General features: G+C 41.6%; 1 protein-coding gene across 1 annotated transcript in view; it reads left to right on the forward strand.

The window, feature by feature from the left end:
• Nucleotides 1–1026: 1026 nt before the first annotated feature.
• The window catches only part of pik3c2a (phosphatidylinositol-4-phosphate 3-kinase, catalytic subunit type 2 alpha), a 48260-nt gene continuing 22699 nt past the window's right edge, over nucleotides 1027–26587 (forward strand). Inside the window, exons 1-5 of the mRNA XM_067590498.1 lie at nucleotides 1027–1173; nucleotides 5983–7237; nucleotides 18192–18289; nucleotides 20557–20717; nucleotides 25086–25206. Coding sequence (XP_067446599.1) covers nucleotides 6065–7237; nucleotides 18192–18289; nucleotides 20557–20717; nucleotides 25086–25206 — 1553 coding nt within the window. The 5' untranslated portion in view covers nucleotides 1027–1173; nucleotides 5983–6064. The remainder of the gene's footprint in view (nucleotides 1174–5982; nucleotides 7238–18191; nucleotides 18290–20556; nucleotides 20718–25085; nucleotides 25207–26587) is intronic.

Below are 26587 nucleotides of genomic sequence, written 5' to 3' on the forward strand. Positions count from 1 at the left end.
TTTAAGTACATTTTTGCACAGAAGGAGGACTGTGGATTTTGTTCCCCTTCACTTACATTGTAAGTGCATTATGTAGGGATCCTCTAATGGCCAGTATGAACAGCAAGAAAAACCTGTTTCAATGTTCATTTGGGCACCTGACTGTCACTTGCGACCCGCTTAAGCCAACTGTAAGCGGCTTAGCATCATGCAGTAATGAGTAAAAGCAATTGTCAAAATTTGGCCACTTGGAGATGTTTTGGAGAGGCTCGGGGACACCAGTGACACACAAAGTAAAAATTTGCTCCCTTTAGGTTAGGCCTAGAGGTCGGGAATGTTATACAGGTTTGGTTGACAAGATGTAGAAGGTATGTGTTGATTTGCATAGTTCTGGCATAAAGCATGTCCGAGTTATTGTTATTCAAATATGACTCATTATAGACAAGGACCAAAAACACTTTTTTGAGCCATATTTGAACTGATATAGTTTTGCTTGTGTTGTAGCCACATGCTAAACAAACACATTTCCAGAAACTAGAAGATGTTACTTTTCAAATGAAGCCTAATGCATGCATTTTGGCCTCACAGTTATCTGTTATAAGCTTTTCCATTTGGGTATGCCAAATGGGTGAAAAATTCCCCCCAAAAAAGGGTGGATATTAAGAGGTTAAGACAGATTAGAACAATTATGAACCCGCCCTTTAAGTGAAAGTAGCATTACAACGACATAAAAAATATTCTGTTACAAGTAAAACCCTATAAAGGTACATGTATTATCAGCTAAATGCACTTAAATGACCAAAAGTAGGAGTCCTAACTATGCAGCAGAATGACCCCTGTCAGTGTGAAATTGTTTTGTTATATTTTATGATTATTATCGTTATTGCTACAACAGACGAACAGCATTTTAATGTTGTGTTATAATGTTTTAATGCTGCCTACAACATGCTGATAGCACACGTTTTTTATTAACACATTATGTATATATATATCTCGACACTAACTCCTTTAGACCACACGGTGGAGCTGCTTTCCTGTTTAATCCGCAGTAAAGCGGCCCAGCAGAGCAGAAACGCTGTGCAACCAAAACTCCACATCCAACCACCTCAACAGGAACTGACGTCCCTTCTGAGCAAGTAGATGGAAAAAATGCAGCTGCAGGAAAAATGGCTCCAAACACCGCACCGCTGAAAGGTGAGAAATTAACATTTTAACAGCAAATGTCTGCGTGTAAAAGTTATAGCTCGTAGTTGTCTGAAATCGGCGGTTGCGGCTTGTTATTGTCCGGCTGTTTCCCGTCTGATAAAAACCTGCATTTCTTCCTTGTTGTGGGCAGTTGGCAGGACCAAAGCAGTTGACTGGGTTACTTTTAAATTATTAAATCAGAGTCCCTCAAAGTATGGATCAGTCACGTAAATTATCATTATTTAGCTAAACTCAGTCGGGTGTATGTTTCAGTGAGCTATAAATGTGCCTATTTTGCGTAGCGTTTTTTTTTTTGGTTAGATTTAGCGGCTAACTTAGCATCCAACAAAGTCAAAAGTTGAAAGTTTCAACCGCTATCAAAAGTATCAAGAAGTGACATTTGAGAGGGCTAGCCGGCTTAGTTAGCTGGATATTTCTACTATCTTCGGTTGAGAGACGCTGCTAACTTATATTAGCAACCAGCTAGCTCATATTTTAAGATGTGTACAATGTGAGGAAAGTGAATGTTGACGAGTTAATAGACAATAGATAACGCATCGTTTGGTGTCAGGTGAGCATCATCCGACAGGTTAGCTGAAGTTGTAGCTAACTAAGATGTTAGTTAACAGCTCTGTTTTTAAAGCCTAAAAGAAACCTGCTCGACGTGATTGTTTTATAACGTTACTCACGGCTTATATTAATAAAGATATATTATTGTATTTCTATTTAATGTCTTCCCGAAATGTCACGTTATAAAAAAAATCTCTCAGTGCTTACCATCAACTGTTGGTATCTGATGAAACGCAGTGTTTTTCTCCTCAGAGCGGTGACTTAATATATTTACTCAAGTTGAGGTACTTTTACTTCACTTCAGTATTTCCATTTGATGCCACTTTATACTTCCCCTCCACTTCATTTCAGAGGGAAATTTTGTACTTTCTACTCCACTATATTTATTTAACAGCTTTAATTACTTCTCAGATGAAGATTTGACACAATGGATAATATAACAAGCTTTTAAAATACAACACATTGTTAAAGATGAAACCAGTGGTTTCCAACCTTTTTGGCTTTTGACATCTTACAAAGAGCAGTGTGTAGTCGGGGTCACATTTCAGATGTCTATGATTTGTGAACAGCTCCACCAAATAATGATTTTTCCCTCTAAACTTCTCCCATGGTGTCATTTCAAAACTGAAAACAGATTTGTGTATCAGAACTTTGTTTTTTCTTCTTTCCTCTCCCATTAATCATCTCATGACCCTTCAGATTTATCTGGTGACCCTTTTGGAGGGGCCAGACCCTTTGGTTGGGAACCACTGGACTAAAGTAGTTAACTGTATATAAAGTAGTTGAAACTAGCTCCACCTCCAGCAGCTACAACAGTAACATGCTGTTTACACACTGATGGTAGTAATAATCTAATGATGGCATATAGAACAATATATCAGTCAGAGGACTTTCATTTTGATAGTAAAAGAGTACTTTTACTTTAGTACTTCAAGTACATTTTGCTTCTAATACTTATGTACTTTTACTTAAGTAGGATTTTTCATGCAGGACTTTTACTTGTAATGTAATATTTTTGCATTGTATTGGTATTTTCACTTAAGTAAAGGATCTGAATACTTCTTCCACCACTGCCACAGAGTAATTTGGGAAATGCCGATGTGCTTGGCTCATCAGAATGCCTAAATGAACATTACGTTGCCTGAATAACTACTGCAAGTCCTCTTTAGATGACAAATCACTGGAGAAGCAAATCAAACTGTATTTTGGGCTCTCCACACATCTGAACACAGGAGCAGAGCAGACTGAAAAGGAAAACTTGTTTACTGATTGCATTGTATGTTCCTGTGCTTATGACCATTATCACCCAGTGTGCAATTAGTCCTCCAGTTTAAAAGATAGGATTAACTATGAAGGTTTTATTACTTTGCATGCAATCGTAAATGCATATGCAGAGAATTCAATAGTTGTCAGAGTAAACAACAGTGTCACAGCTATACAATTTGCTTTGGGATGCTGGCCAAGGTGGGCAACATTTGGGATTGTAACCCCCAGCGCACTTAAATGGTCCTGTCAGATTTTGTCTTTGTTTCCTTTTGTAGGCTTAATGCTCTGCACAGACGAGCCTCAACGATAGACAGACAGCATAGAATAAAGAGAAAGAACTTTGACTTTATTGTTTCCTTCCCAGAACTTACGATACCTTTTACAAATCTACAAACATGGCCCGGTTACTTATTTCCCATTTTAAAGATGTTAAGTCTGCACTTTGATCAGCTGGAGAGAGTAATGCTAACATATGCACTTTTGCACGACCATTAGAGGCAAGACTCTCACTCACTCCCATTAGATCAGATCTTAAATATGAAATAGAAAACAGTAATAATAAAGAAAAAACAAAAAAAACATGAGTATGGTTTTGTCAATCCATCAAGCAAATGGTCTGGGAATTCTCCAGACTCCCAGAGTCTCGTATGTTATTGTGACCTCTGCATCCTTAAATCTTTTCACTCAAGAAAGCATTTTCACTGCAGGCCTGTGATTCGGGTAGCAGTTGTCCTCTGAATGCTTAAACAGTATGGCCTAATGTCATGCTCACATGTTGTTTTAAGGTCTTAAAGGACCTGGGATCTGCCATCCTTTGCCATAACGCAGTGGAGCAGAGTGTGAAGTATTTGTCTTGGCACACTTGGCTTTTTTTCTATAAGTGGGCTTTTCCTCCCTTGTTATGCCTCCTGTTTCCATATCTAGATATACATATAGTAAGCATATACTTATCTTGATTCAGGGTCTTTTGTGTTTAGCCGTGTGTTTTTTTTTGTGTGTGTGTGTTATTTTAGAGTAGTTTGAGTCGTGCTGAATCTCCTTTAGTTAAAATAGCTTTGGCCCGTTTTCCTTTCCGCAGCCTTTCATGAATTAGATTGATTTGCACAGTCGTCAGTGATCTACAGTGCATAACAGAAAATAAAACCAAGACTAATGTTTATAGACTTTAATGACGTCACGTGGCCGCTCAGATTGACTCAGTGTTGACATTTGGTCCAGTTATCCCACACTCCAACGCAGATTGAGGAAGTATCTGCTGTTTAGAGCTCGGTGAGACTTTAATGCGGACACTTGGTAGTCAAGAGGTTCTGACCTTTCGATTATGGAACAGTGATTTTAACAACTAAGCTTTGATCTGTCAGAGCATGCGTTCTAATTGTGTGTAAAATCAATAATATACAGACGAACTACTGTGGTCAGAGCATGTGACATTTCTGCAGAGTATGAAGCCATCAGTGACACCCGCCGCTGATGGTGCAACAGGCGCCAAAAGATGATGACTTTTCTTTTTATGCACTTAGCTTCCCCCCAAGCTGTTTTCCTGGCAGAGTTTGGTACTATGCTCTCCTAGTCCAATGTTTAATGAATGCAGCCACATTGTGACTACCCGCTGGTGTTAGCACAGCTGATAAGACAATCTTGGACCGCGGTGCTAACATAATGCTAACAGAGTGAGAGAAAGCCAGAGGAAGAGAGAGAGAGACCCGTCGGGCTGCTTAGCATGCCAAATTCCTCAGCTGCACAATAGTGCTAGGCTAGCGTGAGCCCCAGCACAGCCAGCCTTCTCCACCACAATGGGAGGGGAAGCTCAGGAGAGGCCGGTGACGCCTGGGGAGAGAAGGAACTCACTCAACCCTGGGGCTGTGATCGTTTGATGAATAGTTGCTTTGAGAAGGGGCTGTGTCATTTTAGGATCACAAAACGCTCTGTGCAGCAGTGTTTTTCTCATGTCATAGATTGGATCCTTCCTGTTGTAGGCTTATCCTAAATAGATACCACTATCAAGAATGGAAGATGTCCTTGTTTAGCAGCAACCCGTCTTGTACATACACTAGTAGAGCTGAAACAGTTTGTTAGACAATCAAGAAATAAGAATCCAGCAGCAATTTTGATCACTGATTTAATTGTTTAAGTGATTTTTTCAAGCATGAATGCCAAATTTCCTAGTTTCAGTATTTTAATTGTGAGAATGTTCTGCTTTTCTTTGTCTTATAATAAACTGGATATCTTTGGTTTTTGGGGTGCAGCTGTTTGATTTAGTTTCTCTTTTGGTATGTAGTCTGCTCAGCTGCTTGGTTAAACAACAACAACAACAACATGCACCTTGCAATGTCAAGGTGAACGACATAGTAGCACACTAATAGAGGAGAGATTGCTGTGAGCGAGTAAATCAATTTAAAGGTCATTGACATGCAGGCAATTCAGCCCGTGACTCCGAAGCAAGCACGAGTAATTATCGGCTGCGCATATGTGACAAATGGCAGCCAATCAATAAGCAATCAAAGCATAGTTAGAGCAATAAAGCCTAGGGAAACCTTATATAAGGAACGGCAGATAAACAAACAACACTGACGCCAGGGCAGCTGGGGCTCAGGAGGAAGAGCAGGTCTTCCGTTAATCACAGGGTTTGTGGCCTCCACTTCCTCTTATCTACATGCTGACAATGAGGACGATGAACCCCAGGGGTCCTTTATCATTTCACTTTCACTTTAACTGTAATGACAAGACAGCTGTGGTCAGTGGAATCTGTTTTCTGTGCAGTGCGGTAATGAGGCTCAGTTTACAGCGGTAGCAACATCATACATACATAGACAATACAATATACTCTGTGTCATGTGGTAAACAATATTCATTACAGTTTGTATCTACATCCTGTTAACACAAAATGGATCTCAAACGTATTGTGACCCCCAAGCCTACAATTCAACATAGTCTCATTTGTCAGAACTAAATATTTCTGTTTTTTTCCCCTTTTTCTTTTAGGTGTTTAAAGTTTTCCTCCGCAACCCTTTGGGCCACACTGACTTGAAAGCCGTCACACTCATGGCACCTTCAAGTTGACAGAATGGCCCAGATATCAAGTGGTAATGGGTTTAAGCTGGATGTCCCCCAGCCGAAGGGGGTTGTGGGTAAAGAGGAGGCCCTCCGCATGGAGGAAGAAGCTTTAGCGAAATTGCAAAGAGAGAAGAGACACACTCTTTCAGCTTCAACATCCCTGTCTTCCTCTGGAGCGTCCTCATCCTCCTCGAAACCAAAACCATCTAAATCTACCACTACTGCTCCTCAGCCTCAACCTTCAGCCTGTACTAGTAGACCAGAAAAGGACCTCATAGTCTTCCCCGAGACCAAGAAACAGGTAGAGCAGGACAAGTTCAGGGATATTGATGTGGACAAGCTGACCAATGAGGAACTTGAAAAGCTCCTCTTGGATGAAAATTTTGGGGCTAACAGCAAAGTGACACGCCCCTCATCACTGCTGGGGTTTGACTTCAGTGCCTCCTACCCCGGTGGCCATCCCTGTAGCTCCTCCCCTTTCCAGAGTGGTCAGTGGACGCCTGTTCTGTCCACCCCATCTAGCTCCAGCGTCGTGTCCACTCCCACCCATCAGCCTTCCCCGCTGTTCCCCTCCGCTCCATTCCCCAAACCAGGCACATTTCAGAATGGCTTCACTCCAACCATGTCGCCCTTCATGGCACTGCCAGCTCAGCAGCCATCTTTCATGGCCTTCACTCCCATCCAGCCCGCTGCTGCCATGGTCTTCCCGCAGCCAGCCGTGGACCCAGAGATGGCCAAACTGTTCGACAAGATTGCCAGCACCTCAGAATACTTGAAGAATGGCAGATCGGCCAGCACTGACCTAGATTCCTCTCAAGCATTCACAGTTTCTCTGGCGCCTAACCCACCGCCCCAGCAGCCAGCAGTGACGGAATCCTCTGGTATCAGCCGTTTTGACTGGCTGGATCTGGACCCACTTACAAAGCGCAAAGCCGAGAGTGAGGAAGCATCCCCGGCATCAGGGGGCGCCGAACAGACAGTACCGGGGCTCGCTGCGGGGGATCCTTGGGATGCAGTGCTTGAGACCGAAGAGAACAGTAGTAGCAGTAGCCCCCCACCGGAGGGGAAAGCATCACTGTCAGTTCGTTCACAGCACAGGAGGGCATCAATAGGAGCAGCTGTCACTAGGAGTCACTCACTCAACATCCCAGGAACCTCCTCCCCGCACAAACCAAACAATCAGGTAGGATCACAGCTAAATGCTAATGTTTGAAAAATAAAAAAAGTTCTATTGTCTGTAATGTTATAGCCAGATTTTTGGGGGGCATTTCAAATCTTTATTAGAGACAGTGGAGAGACAAGATACTACTGTATGCAGGCTCAATGTCATGGCCTGCTGGAAGACAAATGGACCTGTGCTGTGACACATCAAAAACATCTGCCATGAGAAAGTAACTCCCTCACATTCACATATTCATACCTGGTAGCTGCACAGTTAGGCCCCGATCAGACAGAGTGCTTTTAAGCAGCCTGGAGTGGCTTTTTGTAATTGTTTTCAATGAGAGTGAAGCTTTTTTGCTCACTGCTTTTGCATTGCTGAGCGCCTCACGTTTTCACCGCTCTATGCACCTCGCATTTTTGCAGGAGCGCCCCGTACGCCTCAACTCGGAGCGGAAAAGCACTCGACATCATTGGTGTTTTTTCCTCATTATCCAATCGGATGAATTGAGAGGCAGGCAGTGCAGTGCGCCTGCAAAAAGCGCTCTGTCTGATCGGAATCTTAAGCTGTTTTCTAATTAGCAGTTAAGTGAACCCATGGGGCTTAATCATCGTGCTACTTTACCAGTGTTGGTCATTCATCATTCCCAATCATATTTTCCTGCTACCTGCCGGGTCAGTGCTGCAACAGATACTGACATAAATCAGTCTTTTCCCATCTGTCGACAGCATTGACACAATCATCCATAGCAGAATAAATGACTAAATACAACCACAGCTCTCAGAACACGAGCGAACGTGAGCACAGTTTAGTCAGAACAGACGATGGTGGATCTTCTCGTTCCGCTACAACACTCATCAAAGTCTTACTTACATTTGCATCTACAGTATACTCATACACATTAATTCACTAGCACAAGCAAAACATCCTTTTGACTTCTTCTTCCCTGTAATTAAGTTTTTCTCTGCGGTTAACTACCCACTGTTTCACCCCACAATTTCCTCTCAACCACATTTTGTGATTAATTTTGCCATGCAGAGCATGAATGATCTGATTTCTTGTGATGAATATTTAGAACGTTCATTTAGGACACTGCTGTGGGCAAGTGGCATAGGATATTGTTGCCTCTAAATCTCTTTCCCCCCCCCAAAACTTAACTACCATCTGTCATTTGGCTGACAGTTTTGAGATGAGGTGGAGGAGACAAGACGAGCGTTTCACTGTACAGCTCTTCATCCACACTGAGGCCTACCGACCAAACATTTGTCATCATGTGTCTAACTAGACGTTGTCGGTCTCCTCCGTGGGAATGAAAGCTCTTACATGCTTCATTAGAGGTGCTTCTCAGATGTTCTCTCTTCAGGAAGTGAAAAGCTCCATTAAGATGTTTGGACAGGAGGTGTCTGAGGTGATATGTCTGGCTGTCGTAACGTATCACCACCATCTGCAGTCTAGTATAAAGTTGCTCGTGTTGGTAGAGAACAAGATAAAAACAATTCTGGGAACCTTTCATTAAAATACTGTTTACTGTACCACCAGTTTTCAAAAAATTCACAGAGTATTTTTAAGGTCCGGACAAGCTGTTCTGTTGGACATTGTGTCAGGTTTTTTTTTTTTTTTTTTGGTTGTCACGACGCCCACTTCCTGCTCATTGTGTTTCTTTGTGTCAAGACCAAACAATTGGCCTCTGTGGTATGTTTCTTAGACCAGGGTGATAATTAACCTAACAGCACCGTACAAACCCCTTATTTCCATTATTTCCCATAGTTCCCAAATTTTACACAACTTAAACACGTGTTAGGGATGATTACGGTACAGAACATCCAGAAGAGTTTAAGGAACATTAGGTCTTTCAAGTCCATGTGTGGGACTCTACAGTCATGTATACTTTGCCACTCATCAAAGGCAACTCGTCCAGTCCGTACACCCGACTGTGTTTTCCAGGGTTGTGGAATGTCTGTCGCCTTGAAAGGACGAAACCTGGTTTGTTTACACTTCCCTATATGTTATGTCTAGGTTCAAGCCTGTCAAGACTACTGTGTGTTGTGTAACCCGAGCCTCTTGAGCTCAATATTCCTCACATACTTCCCTCAAAACTCTCGCTTTTTCATCTGTATCCATTGTATGCAATCTTTTGTCAGTGTGATGTTGAGATTGGATGTGTGTTTGCTCGCTGCCTGGCAGTCGGCACCCGTGTTGTTATAAACAGAAACAAGCCCTTACATCATCCCTTTGCCCTAAAGCAGCACAAAATGACCTAACAGATTGCCCTTAAAGTCGCTGCGCCAACTCCCATGTAGTTGAAGAAAGATTTGTCTTTCTTTGTATTTCCATGCTGCTTGATTAGACTTTTTGTATCTGTTTCACAATAAACGCCTTCCAGTAGTGTGTGTGTGGGTGGAAGGTTTTCAATATGAAGCAGCAACTTGAAATATTTGCAATAACAGAAGCTCAACGCAGCAAGTATAACGAGCAATCACACAACAGTACGGCTGATGTGAGAACAAAAACATAAAACTGGGTGTCAACCACAAGAGGCTGAAGATAGAAGGTGTTTTTAGATTATGCTTTCAGGGCATAAAAATAGCACCAACCAAATGCTGGTAAAATATGTAAGTGGCTGGTAGATTCGCTTCACTCACCAGCCAAAAAAAAACCCAATGGTAATCTAATGAGTGGCATTCACTAGCCATTCGTCTGGTGGACAAAAAAAGTTTGCAGCCTGCTTTCTCTTAGTAGCCTGAATGGTCACACATGTCGAGCGTTGTCTTGATTCCCTTAAAAGACGAAACCAATGCATGTTTTTTTCCCCACCTTTGCTGTTCTTTACATTGCTGCAAAAACAGACAGTCTTTATAATTTCACTATTGTATAAAACACATTAGCTTACAGAGACTTGGAACAAGCCTGACATACAGTAGGTAATCCCTGACAGTGGGTGTGTCTTATTTATGTCAGTTGCTAAGTTACTCCCATCATTGTGTTGTAATGCTTTTTAAAATGCAGACTTACTCGCAAAGTCTTATCATTGATGTGTGTTGATGTGCTGTTTTAAGGGTCCAGAAATCCAAGATACGGTATGAGAGCTTTGTCATCAAAAGAGCTTCGCGTTCTTGAGCCATGTGGTCAGAAAATCAAACCCAGAGGACGTACAAAAAGCAAACATGGACATCATGGAAAGGATAATATGACTCTGACAGGAACTTTAAACCACTTTAAACTTTTAAAATTGTGCTGTTAGGTCAAAGGAGCCTGTTGTTATACTTAATTATTGTAATATCTGATCGTGGAGCACTTTTATTACATCAACTTCCCACCAATAAATGTCAGTGATAATAAACATCCAAACTCTACTGTCTCTACAGATACTATGATATGTCAGAGACACCGGTGTCGAGTTACAGTACAGATCAAGACATCAGACCTAAAAGCTAAATGAAAGCTTCAACACCTCTGCAACACGTTCTGATATACTGGTTCGAGTTGCGTCGTCAGTACAAGTCTTAAAAGTTCAAGTGTAAACCGATATGTTTGTCACTTAAGTAATCGCTCTACTCTTTCAAAACATTATGTCTCTATACCAACATAACTTGGAAGAAAACAGCACTCAGCTTTTCATTTTGAGTGTAGCTGAGGAAGCAAAACTCTGCCTGGTTGCCAACTTTAACCTTGACAAATGTGGAGAAATTGATTTCTAGATACAATCTCCTTACAAAGTTTCATAATATCACATGATAATGGGGGTCAGGCTAACCATCCGAGCCCGAGCTTGGCTAGGGCATGTGGCATAACAGAAGGCCTTTTGAGGAACTAAATACCTTTTTATCTACCCGTGAACTTCTACTGCGCAGAAAAGTAGACGTAAAAGTGGGAAACGTTTTACAAAAGTCAGAATTCACCAGGCATTTCCCTATGCATGGTTGTAATTTTTCTGCTCAGTGGTTGCACTTGCAATAATGCGGTCCCAGAAGGTTTTTTTTTTTTTTTTTTTTTTTCAATACAGTCATTTCCAAGATGAGTGTTTGGATGGCTGTAAGTCAGCCTGAAGATGCCGAGCTTTTGTTGTGGTTGGCAAGAGTGGAGCGTAAGATGTGGTAGTTCGGGCACAGCGGTGTAAAATGGAACAAATGAGCTTGAACTTGAGACTTTGCCCAAACCAGGCTATCTAATGTGGAGCTGCACCACCTCTTCTGTAGTGTTTCTGGTCTCATTCTCTGTCTTTTTTTAGTCTATGTTGTCTCTCATTATCTCTTTCTCCTCTGAAACAGAGGAGAAAGAGTTTTTACTTGTTCTTTGTATCTGTATTTACCATCTCTTCCTCTCTCAATTCGTCTCTTCACTTCCGTCACTTTACAGTTTTCTCTTCTTGCCTTTCTCGTCCCATCCATCAAACTCCCTTTATCCAATTGAACGACTGTCTGCGGTGCTTGGCTACTAATCCTTCGCTTTGGCCTTTGGATATTAAACTGTAGGTTAAAGATAATCAGCAGTCAAACAAATAGCTCTATCTGCAGTTGAGCCGTCACGCCCTACAGCACCAACGCAGCCTGTTCAGGCCTGGCTCTCAGTGTTTGCAAAGCAGCGCTGAAATTAATGCGTCATTAACCACCGGTCGCCATGTCTGGTTTGAGACAGATTTCTATTCCTTTTTTCTCACAGCTGTTTCAAGGGAAGTTTAGTTCCACTTAAGACAGTTTTACCTGTTTTTGGTTCATGTAGATCTGAAAATTCAAACGAGAAGCGATCAGGATTTCATCCAGATGTGACCGTAACTACGCACAAAGATGAGAAGAAGAACCGTGAAACACATCTGTCTGTTTGTTTTTGAAATTTTTTACGATAAGATGAGTCTTCATTGTCTCGATTTTTAGATTTCGACATTGGTATTAACCACAATCACACTTGAAGCGTTTTTGCTTTGTCTTGCACAGATTGAGTGAGCGTGTACATACTTGTTCGTTCTTGCACTGTTCCCTCATAATTGCCCGTGGGCTGATTTTTATCTGAACTGGCAATTTTTATCTGAACATTTGCTGTGATTCAAGATCACTCTGTGTGTGTGTGTGTGTGTGTGTGTGTGTGTGTGTGTTGTGAAACCTGTGCTACAGTACGCCAGCATGCACTTTACATTTTTCCAGTCGCACAGCAAAAGCCCACCATCAGCTCTTTAAAATCTCTCACACCCGCATACCATCCTACTCTATACTCTGCCCCGTTTTCTTTTATACTCGTCTAATTACACCTCAATCGTGAGTACGAGATGCTTCAGCACACTTAACATCCTCTGCATTTTTTTTTTTCCAGCAGACAGATTGCAGGGTTAGAAGATGTTGCAGTGCAGGGATGTGGCATAGATTCCAGTAAACTGTGTGACTCACTTGGCAAATAGCTCTGCGCCTCCTAACCTTTGACCTTGTTTACTGGCAGAAAACAGGAGAAGCATTGTGAAAGATGAAGTGAGAAAGCAGGTAGAAACCAGATACCAATGCACATAATCAAAACCTCGCCAACAAGTGTTAAAGATTGAATCAGGCAGCGTGTTGGAGAAAAACAAAGCGGCGAGTGTCAAGATCGGGAGAGTTTTTGTTTGCATGTTAAGCGTTGAATGGCCTCTATAGATAAAGATTTCCCTCAGTCACAATGACAAATAATCAACATGTCTTTCCTGTGAACCATTTTTTTTTTAATTCAGGGAATTCAGACTATCACAGGAAGTGTGAGTTATAGCCAGTCACTTCCTAATCGAAAGAAGAAGTATATTTGTGTTTTCAGCGCAGCAAGTTCCTCCGATGTAAATCACAAAGCTCCTCAAAGACACTCAGTCAACAACATAAAGCCGTGTACGCAGCCAAAAACATTTCAGCTGACGGAGGCTTCTGAGTATTAACAACCCATTAAAATCAATCGTCATGTTTAGAGTAAGTGCTGGTTCAGCATGACCGCATGTGTATCACACAAAGTTATATCACATAATGAAGCTTGAACATCTGCAGAACATTTTGCTCGTATTAAGTTGAGACTTACAGGTCATTTACAGCACAGGTTAACTGTCAAAACAGTTTTCCTCTGATATAGGCTACAGATTTAGGCTACTGTTGAAAGATTTTTTGCTATGAGATTAGAAGTTTCACCACTGAAGGACTGTTGCCAGGTGAAATATTGACAGTAGCTCGTGAATATTTGAATGCAGGGTTTCCTGTGGAAACAGCGGGATCATTTTCATTGGATTGTGTTAGGCACAGAGAGGTAAAGAAGACCGGTGTCTGATGTCTAGATGTGTTTCTGTAACTCAATACTGATGCACGGCTTGGAATTACCACCGGCCATCAGTTGTGGCTACGGTTGGTTAGTCTTTCGGTTCTGCAACTGTGCTCAGTCACGCTTTCCTGTGTGTCTGTTTGCCATGGGAGGCACCGCAAAGTTTCTCAAGCTCACCATGTTCTCATCTGCTAAACTCTGGGAAACACAACTGTTTATGATAAAAAAAAAAACCCCCTCTTCTTCTGCATTTTTTTTTTAACATCTGACTTTTTGTCAGCAGAAGGCATGTAAGGCCTCAGAGACACCTTGATAAGGAGTTTAAGGCTTTAGCTGATATTTAATTTTCTGAGGAATTTTATGTGGAGAAGACTGATAAACACTAAATCACAGAGAAGACTGATGAACAGGAATTGTTGCTCTATGTTTCATAGTTTGATTGCAACATATTTTTAAATAAATTCCACTCATTTTTTTAATGGATGTACTATTTTAGAACAACTGTCAATACAAAACACACAGTTTAAGAGCTAAACTAAGACTGGAAAAGGAAATATAAAAGTCACCAGAGACAGAATAACCAGGACTGAAGACACTCTGTGTTATATTTGCAAAGCTGTTGTTTACATCCAGGTTTACTGGAGCATTTCTGCATCTCTTGGCACATTACTTTCACCTGTCAATCAGTGGAGTAATGTGAAACCATCGGCGTCTTTCATAGAGACTAACTCGTAAGAACGCTGCTCCATATCACTACTAGTGGTCAAAAACATCACAGGGTAACTGTAATTACTGTGGATCTGGGTTTCTCCAAGGTGTCCTGAGTCATATAGAGAAGCAAGGTGTACAAAAGGTATTGATTAAACACTTTCAGACAATCTTTTCTCAAAGGTATTCATAGTGGTTTATGAGACTGTACATACCAAAAGTGACAAAAGTAATTGTGTGAAAATAGAGCTTTGGAGACCGTTTCAAATCCTACCTACGTTGTCACCTCCACACAGCTCGCCATTCATGTCTGAACTGTTCAACCATCAGACAAGCACTTTGTTAGAAGCATACTGACAGCGTAGGTCCCTCTCTCCAACACAAGCTACAGCTGAAGAGCAAATATCGAAGCTGCTTTGTATCCGTTTAAGAAAAAAATCTTTTGATATGTTTAAAAAAAAGTTGTTTAATAGTTCTCTTTAGCCAGCTGTAAGATTAGGGTTACCCAAGGGAAAGAAAAACCAGTAAATGGTTTTATACATTTGTCATTTTGCAGGCGGAAATCACCTGTTTCATAATCAATCGTCTCATCCTGGAGCAGAATTTGGCCAACTGAGTGATGTAGACACATCATGTAGACACCCAAGACTAAAAGCCTTCCTCCCAGACTCGAATCTCGCCAGCATAGACATTTCTCAGAACAGTTATTGTATATCAGAGCTTTCAGCTGGTTTGGAAAGGATGGAAAAAATAACTTTTGACAAGTTCCATGTTCCTGCTTTCCCATGGAAATTCACGGGAACATCGGAGACATTAATCTCAATGATGAGCTTTAAAAGCTTTAAAAAAAGCTTGACGAATTTAAATTGTTAAGACTCAAACTGCATAATAAAGACATATTCTTTACGATAGGGAATTTACAGCACAGATTTGTCATATTTATATAATCATGAGGGGTCTGACTAGTCTGGGGTTCATCTAGGAAGTGAGAGATGTGATGGGTTTAATCCTAAACCTCCGATCATTACAAAGATAACCTGTGCTTTCCGTTCATGATGATCCGCCCTGTTTGTCACGTACCACAGGATACTATCTGACCCTGAAGAATTAGTCGTCGCTATATCCTTCCCTCACGTTGTACTTTGTGTTCCCGGTCTTCCAGTCAAAGGGTGTGACGCATCACAGCGAAGGCAGAGAAAGGGATGAAGGATTAGTCAACGTGTGAATCATATGAAGCCGTTCCCATGACTTCAGACACCAGGAGCTCTCTGTCCGAGGTCCAACAAAATCGATAGAGTGAAACAAAGACGGGCCTGTCCCGCCGTACTGCCCCGCTGAGCGCGTTTTTGTGTGTGTGTGTGTGTGTGTGTGTGTGTGTGTGTGTGTGTGTGTGTGTGTGTGTGTGTGTGTGTGTGTGTGCGTGTGCGCGCGCGCGCGCGCGCGTGCGTGTTGTAGTGTGACGATCGGGCTAACGCGGCCTCATCGGATTATCTGCCCGTGTTTGTTTTTGCTGAAGCGATCCTGACTCCAAACATAAACACCGCTAATGTGCTCTCGTAGACTCTTTTCTGCTTCTCGCTGACTTTCTATGTTTTTCCCCTTTAGTCTCTTACATCCTTACTTTGTTCCTCCTTTTTCTCTCCTTCGATGACTCTCTCTTTTTTTGTTGTTGTTGTTTTCACTTTGTCTTTCTCTTCCTTTCTTTCCCAAAGGCGCCTCTGGAAAGCTTAACAGTCTGAAAATGAAAATCAATAATTTCCACTTATTAAAAGAAGCTTTGAATAAAACATGTTATTGATGGCACATGTAGAGTAACAATGCCACGTGCTTCATTCTTGTGTTTGTTGTGAGTACTAATCTTTAAATACGGAGTAATACGGGCTAAACAGACGGTCACATCGAGCCACTAACTGCGTTTTGAAGGCCGACCAAAAATCTTTTGAAAATCTGAGACATCATTTGTGCAGACAGGATCTCGGTCTCCTCTCTTCCCTCGCTGACAGACGCAGGTGGTTCGGTGTCGAGCTCAGCCTCCTTTCCAAAGCACCACGCTGACTTAGAGATTTATATCTCCTGGTGTTATGTCGGGTCAGCTCAAACCGCTTTGAAGAAGAGGTCTCTGCTCTTTGGGAGCTGCACAGTCGGGGTGTAAATTATATTTTTGATTTTTTTTTTCCCAATATTTTGCCTTTATTGGGACGTGACAGTTGACAGAAAACATGGAGGAGAGAGAGAGAGAGAGAGAGAGAGTGGTTCAGCATGAAAAAGTCCCTGGTCAGAATCAAACCAGCGGCATTGTGGTCATATGATGATGTGTTTGAACCACCAGGTCTCCAGAGATTTTGTGTAGAGCTGAAATGATTACGCAGTTGATTAGTTTTCATGTTGATTCAACTAGTTATTCTCTGGTTTTATTCTCTCCAGTTTGACAATTTGCTGCTTTTTCTTTGTTTTATATAATCGTAAATTGAAAGTTTTGGATAAAACAACACATTTTTAAGAAGTGACCTTGGGCTCTGGGAAACCGGCAATTTTCACTATTTTCTGACATTTAATAGACCAAACACACAACCTGCTATTTGAGAAAATAATCATGATAGTTGACAATGAATATACTCGTTAGTTAGAGCCCTGATGTGGTGTATTTGTTGGTTTGTGTTGTGTAATTTAAACCCGTATGATCTTCTTTAATGATTCAATTAAACGCTTGACTTCAGAGAATAGCACCCGGTGGTATTAAACGCTCTCAACATTGTATAATTTGAAGCATAATTTAAGGTGTGATTCTAAAACAAATGAATTTGAGGACAGATAAAGATGTAGGAATTTTACTGGGCCCTTTATAACCCTCAAGACGTGTTGCAAGAACCACTCGTGACAGCATAACAGTAAAGTTCACAGCCATTTTTAAAAACTGGCGACGCCAAGCAAGTAATCTTCAGGAAGTCTTTTTTTAGTTGTCCTGTTTCATTGTCGTCGCACATAAAAAAACCAGCTGTACGCCCCTACGGGTTCATCAGAAAGCTCTGGGTTCAGAAGAAGTGTCTCAGGGGAGGAACAGACTATTATTACGACATTCCAAGCATTTCTTTCACCCTCTCTCTCTCTCTCTCTCTCTCTCTCTCCCCCTCTTTTCTTCTCTTCCTCCGCTGCCCTGTCTTCAGACCTCTCTCCCTCGTTGGAAGTGATGTCAGAGTCATAGATTTCCAAGCCATGACTGAGCATTTTTGCAGGCAGTCCAGAGCCTGGTACAGGAAGGGGCGGGGCTCTTTTTGCTTCTCATTTCCTGTGCCACAGGAAGCACATTCCTCAGCTACTGGCAGGCAGACAGCAGCAAAAAAAAAAAAAAAAAAAAAAAAAGCAGAGTGTAACTGCGAGTTCCCGGCAGCGGGCCATCCTTCAGGAATCTCTCCAATCCAGAGACAGCTCCCGAGGGATCTGTCTCTGGATTGGAGTGTGTGAGAGAGATTTACAACTCTGTCAATTCAGTTCTTTGGATGTTTATGGGTGAAAATATATTTAATTAAAATATTTTTTCCATCTACTGTGAAACTTTTAACGGTGCATGAGAAAGCCAGTTTAGCTAGTGAACAAACTATTATAGTGTGTGCCAGAGAGACTGATCTAATCCAAATTTAAAGCTAAATCTTAATTAAATGTTAAAGTAACGATTTCCCCCAATTTCAGACAGATGGGTATAAAATAGCTTAAAAGCTCTGTGGGTGTCGAGCCTTTGCCCTCGCTGACATGTTTATTCACTCAGTAGGATTCATAGCACTGAGGTGTTTTTAATAAAACTGCCCTTTCAATAATCCCCAAACACAAATCATTATAAAGACCTTCACCGTCGCCTCTCACAGCCAGTCCTTTCATATATATCACTATCTGTCTTCATTTGGGCTACTCCTGTTTTAAGTATGTAAGCTGTAATATCATACGTATTTTTCTTGTCTACTGACTCTTTGTACATATGTTTCTGTGTGTCTGTCTTGGCTGGCTTCGGCTCCTGCAGGACAAGGGAAAAGGAAAAGGTTTGGTGAAGAATGCCGCCTTGGAGGAACAAGACGCTCAGAACCTGGAGGTTGTCGCCTTCTGTGAAGACGTAGCAACGTAAGATCCTTTTCTGATGGCATCAAAATAAAGCTCTCCTTCGGCTTCTTTGCCTGTTTGCTTTGTAACAATTGTAACATATGATGCACCTATTGGAACCGGCTTTTAAATCACTCACAATCTCACATTTAGACCAGTTCTACACCTGCCAAGCTGTGCCACCTCTAGGAAAAGATTGCAATTAAAAAGTTAGTTAAGACCTTTTAAGATGTCGATGTTGCAAATCTACGGTCAAGGAAAGTAAAGGCTACGATTCTGACACTTGTGCCACCTGCAGGGAACGAGTTTTGCAGCTTGTCATGTGGTTTTAAAGGGGACATAACATGCTTTTTTTTGATTTTCTGTTATTTTTATACTGTTATGATGTTGGATGTCTATGTTAAACATGGTCAAAGTTCCAAAACTTCAGGGAAACATATGTAAAAATGCTCCCTACAAATCAAAAGCCAGGGCCTCAGCCTGCTCTGAGCGCTTCATTTCCAATGTTACCTCAACTTCCTCCCTGCAATGACATCAGATCGTTCGAGCATTCCCACAAACAGCCGTCCGTTCCGTAGCCTTCCTCGAAATTGTTGCTCCACAGGTAGTTTGTGTCGTCCACTCGCATATTTCAGTTCAGATTCAGGCTCAAACATGAACAAACATATCTGAGAAGTTTCCATTTCAAGTAAAGAATGACAAAAAGAAGTGATATCCTGCTACTATAGTTTTGTTTACTTAGCCTCCGGAAATGCAAGAAGCTTCTGGTTGCTGGCCAATCAAAACAGAGTTGGCCTATCAGGAGGCGGGCCTTAAAGAGACAGGAGCTAAAACAGCCTGTTTCAGACAGAGGCTGAACTGAGGGGCTGCATAAAAGACCAGTATAAGATAAATATGGAGTTTTTTTTCAACTGTAAATAACACAGATAGATAGATATATCAGTTCTACTCTCCAGAATAAAAACATAAACCTGGAAATGTGCTTGATGTGTCACCTATAAATTTAAAATTGAACACTTGTAGTAAGATACATATATATAAGTAATAAAAACGGAACATTATTGTGTCACACTAACCTCCAGTGGATGAAAAGTACTTAAATAAAAACACAATTTAGCCTGTGTTTAAAAAAAACACCAAATGTTACCTTTTTAAAGATTTTGTAGATAGATTTGCATTAATCAACACCTATGATCAAGGCATATCAGACACTTAGCCATCAGAAAAGTGAGCCAAAGTGAGTGTTAATTGTCTGGTGATATAACCACCTTACTGCCTGTAGTGTCTTCTTGTATCCTCCCCCCTTACTGGCAAAAAATGGACTAACCAGATGTTGGATCTTCCAGATACAAGCATGTAAGGTTACAAGTCATATGATAAGTGCCCTGTAGTTGAATTGAATTGAATTGAATAATGTTGCCACCATAACATTACAATGCATTTTGTTTTGGATGTTATTGTTTTATAATATATGATATGATATGATACATCTGTAGGGCTGCAGATTTTTAAAAAAAAATCAATATAACAACATAAAAAAGACTAATTAAACAAAAAGAAATCCTGCACCATTGCTTAAAAGTCATGCTGAAAAAATGCACTACTGTTAATGCCTTTTTTCCCCTTTTTTTTGTTTGTGTGTTTGTAAATGCATACTTACACATCTTCATGCATATATTTATATATATATACACACATAATTGCATGTTTTGCATGTCCATTTATTTCCTGAGCTTGTACAGAATCTCTCACTCCAGTAGTTAGTTTGGGTGGAGCGATGATGAAACTGCGCTCAGGGACTCCACTTTCATTACGATAACAGTCGACGCCCGCCGCCTGCCCGGCAACTTCCCTGCCTGCCTGTTGGTACATAGCGTACAATTAAAAAGAAGTGAACCTCTCACAAGGGTTTAAATGAAAATATTGTAAAAGTAATTTCATAAGTTTGTCGTCTTTCACCCTCCCAGATTCTCAAGCCAACAAAATCAGAGAACGAACAGTACAGGCAGATTGATGAATATTATGCGTGCAAGATATTTAAACTTGGCAGAAAAGAGTAGAAATTGTAAATTACAAAAGATTTTCTATGACCTTATCTGCATAACATCTTGATCTCCCTGCTCTGTTTCTCCCCTATGTCCAATTATCCAATACTCTCATCCAAACAATCTGATCCATATGCCAGGCTCGCTGCTCCTGCCTGCTCCTAATCTGTTTGCAAATATGAAAAAATAAATGTGTTTGCTGACTTTGTCTCTGTTGTGATTTTTTTTTTTTTTTGCATCCAGCCTGCGCACCAAATTCCCGCACGGCGACATGTCCACCAACCCCGGCTACGTCCTCAGTCCTGTCATCACCCAGAGAGACAGCGGAGGTGACACAAGCTGCTCTGTCAAGGTTTCTATTGAAATCTCTGAATCTCAGCAGCCGGTAACCTTCACCTGTGACGGTAAGCATCCGTAGATAAAAATGTGTAAAATGAGCCACATTTGAATCAGCTCCTAACAGGATTACAGAGGGAAAAAAAACAACAGATGATATACCATTGCATTCAAGTCAGCCAAAAAAGAAACTGTACACCCTTTGCCTTTAAGAGTGAGTAGCTCAGATTGCAGATAAGAGAGCACTGAAGGAGGAAACGACATTCACAGCTGCCAAAGTCTTCACCCCCTCCCCACCTCATTTTTTCTTTTTTCTTTTCATTTTTTCTGTCGTGGGAAGTACACTACGTTCCTTTTCCACACAAATAAAGGTTTGTCCCCTCAGCATGGTGTAGCCATGTTGGGCAAAAGGGACCGGAGTGTAGTTTTGTTTTGTTTTTGTTTTTTTGTCCTAGGGCACACTAAGAATTTTGGTTTCCTTCCAGGGATGTTTGGGGAGCCGTTATTGGCTAATTCCTTGTTATATACACACTACTACAAGCGCTGTGACTGGCACGTCTTGTGGAATCTGAAGCCAAGCGCACTGGAGGCCGTCAGCTAATTCAGTGGGCTTTTTGTGTTTGACATATATTCCCAACTGTGTGACCAAGTTCACCGCTGTCTTTCTGTGTCCATGAAGCATTAGGCCTGTGTGTGTGTGTGTGTGTGTGTGTGTGTGTGTGTGTGTGTGTGTGTGTGTGTGTGTGTGTGTGTGTGTGTGTGTGTGTGTGTGTGTGTGTGTGTGCTCTGACATGAGCCTGGATAAGGATGTCTGCTATCTGGACATGTTTTATTGTCTGTATATATTACTGGAAACCCCACTGACAATTGTTTCTTATGTAAGAGCTCTTATATTCTTATATGTAATCAAGTCCTCAGCACTCTGTGTGTGTGTGTGTGTGTGTGTGTGTGTGCAACAGCTGCCCTACTGACCCAGACATCACTCGGTGCAGCCGGATTCAACAGCAACAGCCTATAGAAAGTTTACATCCCGCTTTCCTCGTTCTACATCCTAAAAATGTGCTTCCCATGTCGATTCCTGGTTTTCCTCATCTTCCTGCTTCACCTCCTTTTTTTTTTTAATCCCGACGCCCGGGTCATCTTTCTAGGCACTTTCTGCTCATTGACTTCCCTCTTTTCCTAGTATGATGTCTGTTTCGTTGTTTCCTCGTCGACTTCCTATGTTGTTGGCAGCTTGTTGACCCACTTTAGTTGGTGTTTGGATTCCTCTGGTTGGACATGAATCTGCTCTGAGGAACAATAGGCCTCAGTTCTCCTTGTAGCCTGTATAGAAGGAGGGAGAGAGACAGAGGTCAGGATGGGTACTCCTCTTTTTTGCATTCTCCCCCTTTTCTCTCATTCTTCATTTCTTTTTCTGTCTCTCTCTCTCTCTCTCTCTCTCTTGCTTGTTCTCCTGCCTTCCTCCTTTTTTTTTTTGTTCCCATTATACTTTTGCTGTCTCACTCTTCCTATCTCTAGTTTCTCCCCTTCTCTCTCATACAGTACATTCTTGTTCTCCTCCCTTTTTTCCTTGCTGCACGTCTTCATCTCTCTCTCTCTCTCCTCTTCCTCTTTTTCTTGCTCTCCAAAATATCTCAGCCCTATCATCACTGCAGAGTCTGTACAGACATGACACTTAAGATATACAGATCTTGTCTCTCTTGTCTGGATCACCTCTGTCCTTCTTCACTTTTTCTTTCTTACACTTCTCGTCTTACTTTCTTTCTAACTTATCTGCTGTGGCTCAATTGTATGAAGTTTTATCAATGTTACAAAAGGTTATTACATGTCCTTGCAGCTGTTTGTCTTGTGTAATTCTGTGAAAAAAGTTTTGAGCGAAGAGTCATATAGGTTTTGCATGACCGGCTTGATGAAATGTTCAATTATATTGCCCAACAGTACAAAAAAAGGAGGTTAGGAAGGTCAGAAATGTTGTGATTATTGCTGGTGTCATCCTGTTATATCATCCCTTGTCTTTGCCCTGTTTCTGGCGAGCGGAGAGAAAGGAAGACAACTGATTCTTTCAGGGCTTGGCTGCGAACTAATCGGCTTCCGGGGATTCCTCACATACTGTGGCAAGAGAGGGGGAGAGAGATGGAGCGAGTGACAGAGGGGAAAAGTGTAGAAATAAGAAGGAAGGGAGAGTAGAAGCAGAGAAAAAGAAATATAGATGGAGAGAAGGGGGGGGGGGAGTTATGAATTTATAAAGATAAACTGAGATGGTGAAGGATGAGAATTACGGAGAAAGTAGGAGATAAAGGAGCAGATGGAAATAGAATTGGATGTATTTGTTTCTCATCTCTGATATTGTACTCAGACTCTGAGTATGATAAATATGCTGGAATTTGACTTTTTGACACTGGTGGAGAAGGATGCTAAATAAATACACACACAGGCCTAATTGGCTCATGTAAGGCTTTAAAAAGCTACAACAGCTACTCCGCAATGCTAAAACTTAAAGTGATGATGTATCCAGTTATAGTTTGGCATTCATGCAGCAGAACATGCAGGAGATTTTGCAACTGTAGGTGAGAGCTCAGCGATGCAACGGATGTGAGAGACCGTTAAACTGAGGGAGATAGGAATGCATGAGGTAAGTCCGTTGCATCATGGAGTCATCGAGGCTAATATGCCTTGATTAGGAGTTTCCATGCTTTCCCTTTTCTGACGCCTTTTTTCTTTTACTGTTAAGTTGTTCTTTTTGCTCCTAATTATTGTTTTCCATCCACTCTAATGTGTCTCGTCTCGTCTCGGTATCTGTGTTCGACTGTTAAACACGTTACAGAAGCAGAAATCGTTAGCTCTGAGTCACAGAGGAATTAAATACTTCCTTCCTTTACAACTTCACAACGTCGGTCCTGTGGATTTAACATGTGCCGAATGTTTTATTTCTTTTACTCTTGCAAGCCCTCCGACTGTGGACCCTACACTACACCGGTAGCTGGTTGGACCTGTATCGAGAGTCACTTATTGGCTGCTTATCTCTGCGGTATTGTGGTAGTTTAATAAACATCCCCGGTTACTTCCTAGTCCCCTAGACGTGTGTGCGTGTTTGTGTCAAATTGCCCATCAATATTTTTTGCGCGGCCACGCCAACCAAACATTCCCCCAACATGTGTGAAACGGTAAATAGCATGCGACGGAGGAATTTTCTCTCTCTCTTTTTAAATGTTGCCCTCAAAAATGCCCTGCTGGGAATTCCCTCACCACTTCAGAGAGCTCACAAAATGAGGCATGGCTTGTCTAATTGCTTTGTTGCAAAATACCCCACCACATGTACAACCCCAGCGACCGCCACTAGCACCAGCACAAGCACCACCACCACCACCAACACCGCCGCCACACACGACCATGAAGCTAAAGCTACTAGTCTAAGCAGTAAGGAAAGACCCGCCATTCCTTTGAAGGGTGGAGGTTTGTTATTGCTGGAGCCAGGGGTGGTCTCTCCCTCTCTCTGTGTGTCTATATGAACATCTAGCTAATAACTCTGAGTGTGTGTGTGTATGTGTGCTTAGTCCAAAGAGATGTTTCAAAGTGTCTTTGTATCTGTCTGCCCGGTGTTTGTGTATAGGCAAGGTTAAGATCATGCTAAACCCACTGTAAAAGCAGCTAAACAGCAGAATAATCTGCCTTGTGTCGGGTTTCGTTCTCCGCCCGGTCCTCCCTTCTGGCCGAACACATCAGATATCGGGAGTATACACAAACACCTAAAGCTGACCCCAAATCCTCCCACTTAATAGCGTTCCATAACACACCGCTGTAATTCCTTTGATTTTCGAGAACAGGTTTGATTTTGAAACGAGATATGAGCCGTTCAAAACATTGCAGGATGGTTGGCGGTTGGAGAGGAATTCCAATAACTGTTAAGGTCTACAGTTCAGTTCCCACAGCGGCAAACGTGTGTCTATTAACAGCCCAAAAAACTGTACATGGTACAGTTACATAGTACTGACCCCTTCTAATGTGATTTGTACATGTGTCAGATGTCAAATTCACTCTTGGAAAAAAGGGTGTTTGAGGTGCTCCAAATTCCTCAGTTCATTGACTCAGACCACCACAAAGTCTCTTCTTGTATCGTGTTGCTTCCCACTTGATTTTAGTTTTGCTGTAGCTGAGGAATGTTATGTAGAGCAGTTAATCCATTTGGCTTAAAAGCATTTTATCTCACTCCTATTACGCCCCTTTTTTTTTTTTTTTTTTTTTTGCTCTCTTCTGTCATTCCCTTTTCTCCCCTCTCATCATTCTCACAATCTGTTTTTCACCGACTGTCCCTCCCTTTTTTGGCTTTTCCCCTTCACTGCCTCCTCCCTCCCCTCCCTATCTATCTCATGTGGTTCCCTTTCTGTCCATCAATATCCCTGATCTTTCTGTCCCTCCATCCCTTCCTCCTTCCTCAGTGAGTTCTCCGGTGGAGTTGTTGATCAGTCAGACTCTCTGCTGGGTCCACGACGACCTGGACCAGGTCGACTTCTCCAGCTACCTGCTCAAAGTCTGCGGCCAGGAGGAGGTGCTGCAGAAGTGAGTACACACAACATGAAAAATTATTACTATGCATCTCCAAAACACAAGCCTCCTAGGAAATGGTGGGGGGGGGGACAACTTTTTCCATGCTGACCTGCCATTTTAGTTTATAATGCGCAGGGTTTTAAATAGATTTGTTTTCTTTTGCCTCCCGTCACTAGTTTCCCTCTCACTATATTTTCCCAATCGCTCTTTATTTGGCATCGCCTCAAAATCATGCACAAAAAGGACTGGCGGATGTTTCTACATCTTGCCCCGCCTCTGCCCTCAGCCACCATGGAAATTCACCTCTCCCTCTAATCTGGGATACATGGGAATGGTTTACTCCCATATCAGGATTTAAAGGCACCAGTACAACCAAAAAGCTGCATATTTGACCTGTCGTTCAGCATTATGACCGGCTGAAGAGATGAGTGTTTTTGTATGCTGTGCGACCATATACTGTTACTAATCTTCATAACCATGCACTAGCCATACTGAGAGTGCCCGTAAATCACTGCAAGCAGTGCTTTATTTGTTTTTGTCAATTCTTGTGGTAACCATGGAGATAATTAGGGATCTCTTTTGCTTTTTTTGTCCTCATTTTGGTCCGCTGTACACTGAGGAAAAACTTGCAAACCCTATTCATAGACTGGGAGGCATTGTATAAAGACTTGTAAGTCATGACTATAACGGATGCCTCCAATGATTACATCACTGCTGTACCTGTAATTAGTGCTGCTCAATTATAGCAAAAATGTGTCAGTGTTGAGATCACGATTATTTAACAAGATCACTCATTGACTTTTGAAACATCATGCATTTATTGACCTTTTAAAAAACAAAACAAAAAACTTTTCTTTTTAACAGTGGATTTCCTTCAACTTTCAGTATAAGTCCACTGAAAACAAATAAACGTAAAAAAAATTAGATAATATATAATATAATATATATATATATATAATTATATAGACATTTAAATTATATAAAAATAAATTAGATCAAAATAAGATCAACTGTGTTGCCGTGCTCTGCCACAACCTACTGAAAACTCCTAACGTTTGATAATGTTAAATGTAAAGTTGGCCTTTGTTGAGAGAGAGAGAGAGCAGTTCTGGTCAAGCGAGCTCGAGAGTGAATGAAGAGAGGGAGCAGCGGTAGCGTGAACAATGCCGAAAAAGGAGAGAAATAAAACGTTATTTCCTGATTGTTTCATAGCAAACAAAGAGAAATGTCCTCCCCTCACCCTCAACTGGTCCTAAGTCGATACTAGAGCACTTCCTTGTTTTGTGAATGAAGCGGCACACAAGACAAAACGGGGGCATTGTTGCGAAACAGTATGCAGCACAATAATAATCGTTTTATCTCTATTATCTTGTTTTCATATTCGTTGGAAGCC

Source organism: Thunnus thynnus, chromosome 5, assembly GCF_963924715.1.
Source record: "Thunnus thynnus chromosome 5, fThuThy2.1, whole genome shotgun sequence".
Taxonomy (NCBI): Eukaryota; Metazoa; Chordata; class Actinopteri; order Scombriformes; family Scombridae; genus Thunnus; species Thunnus thynnus.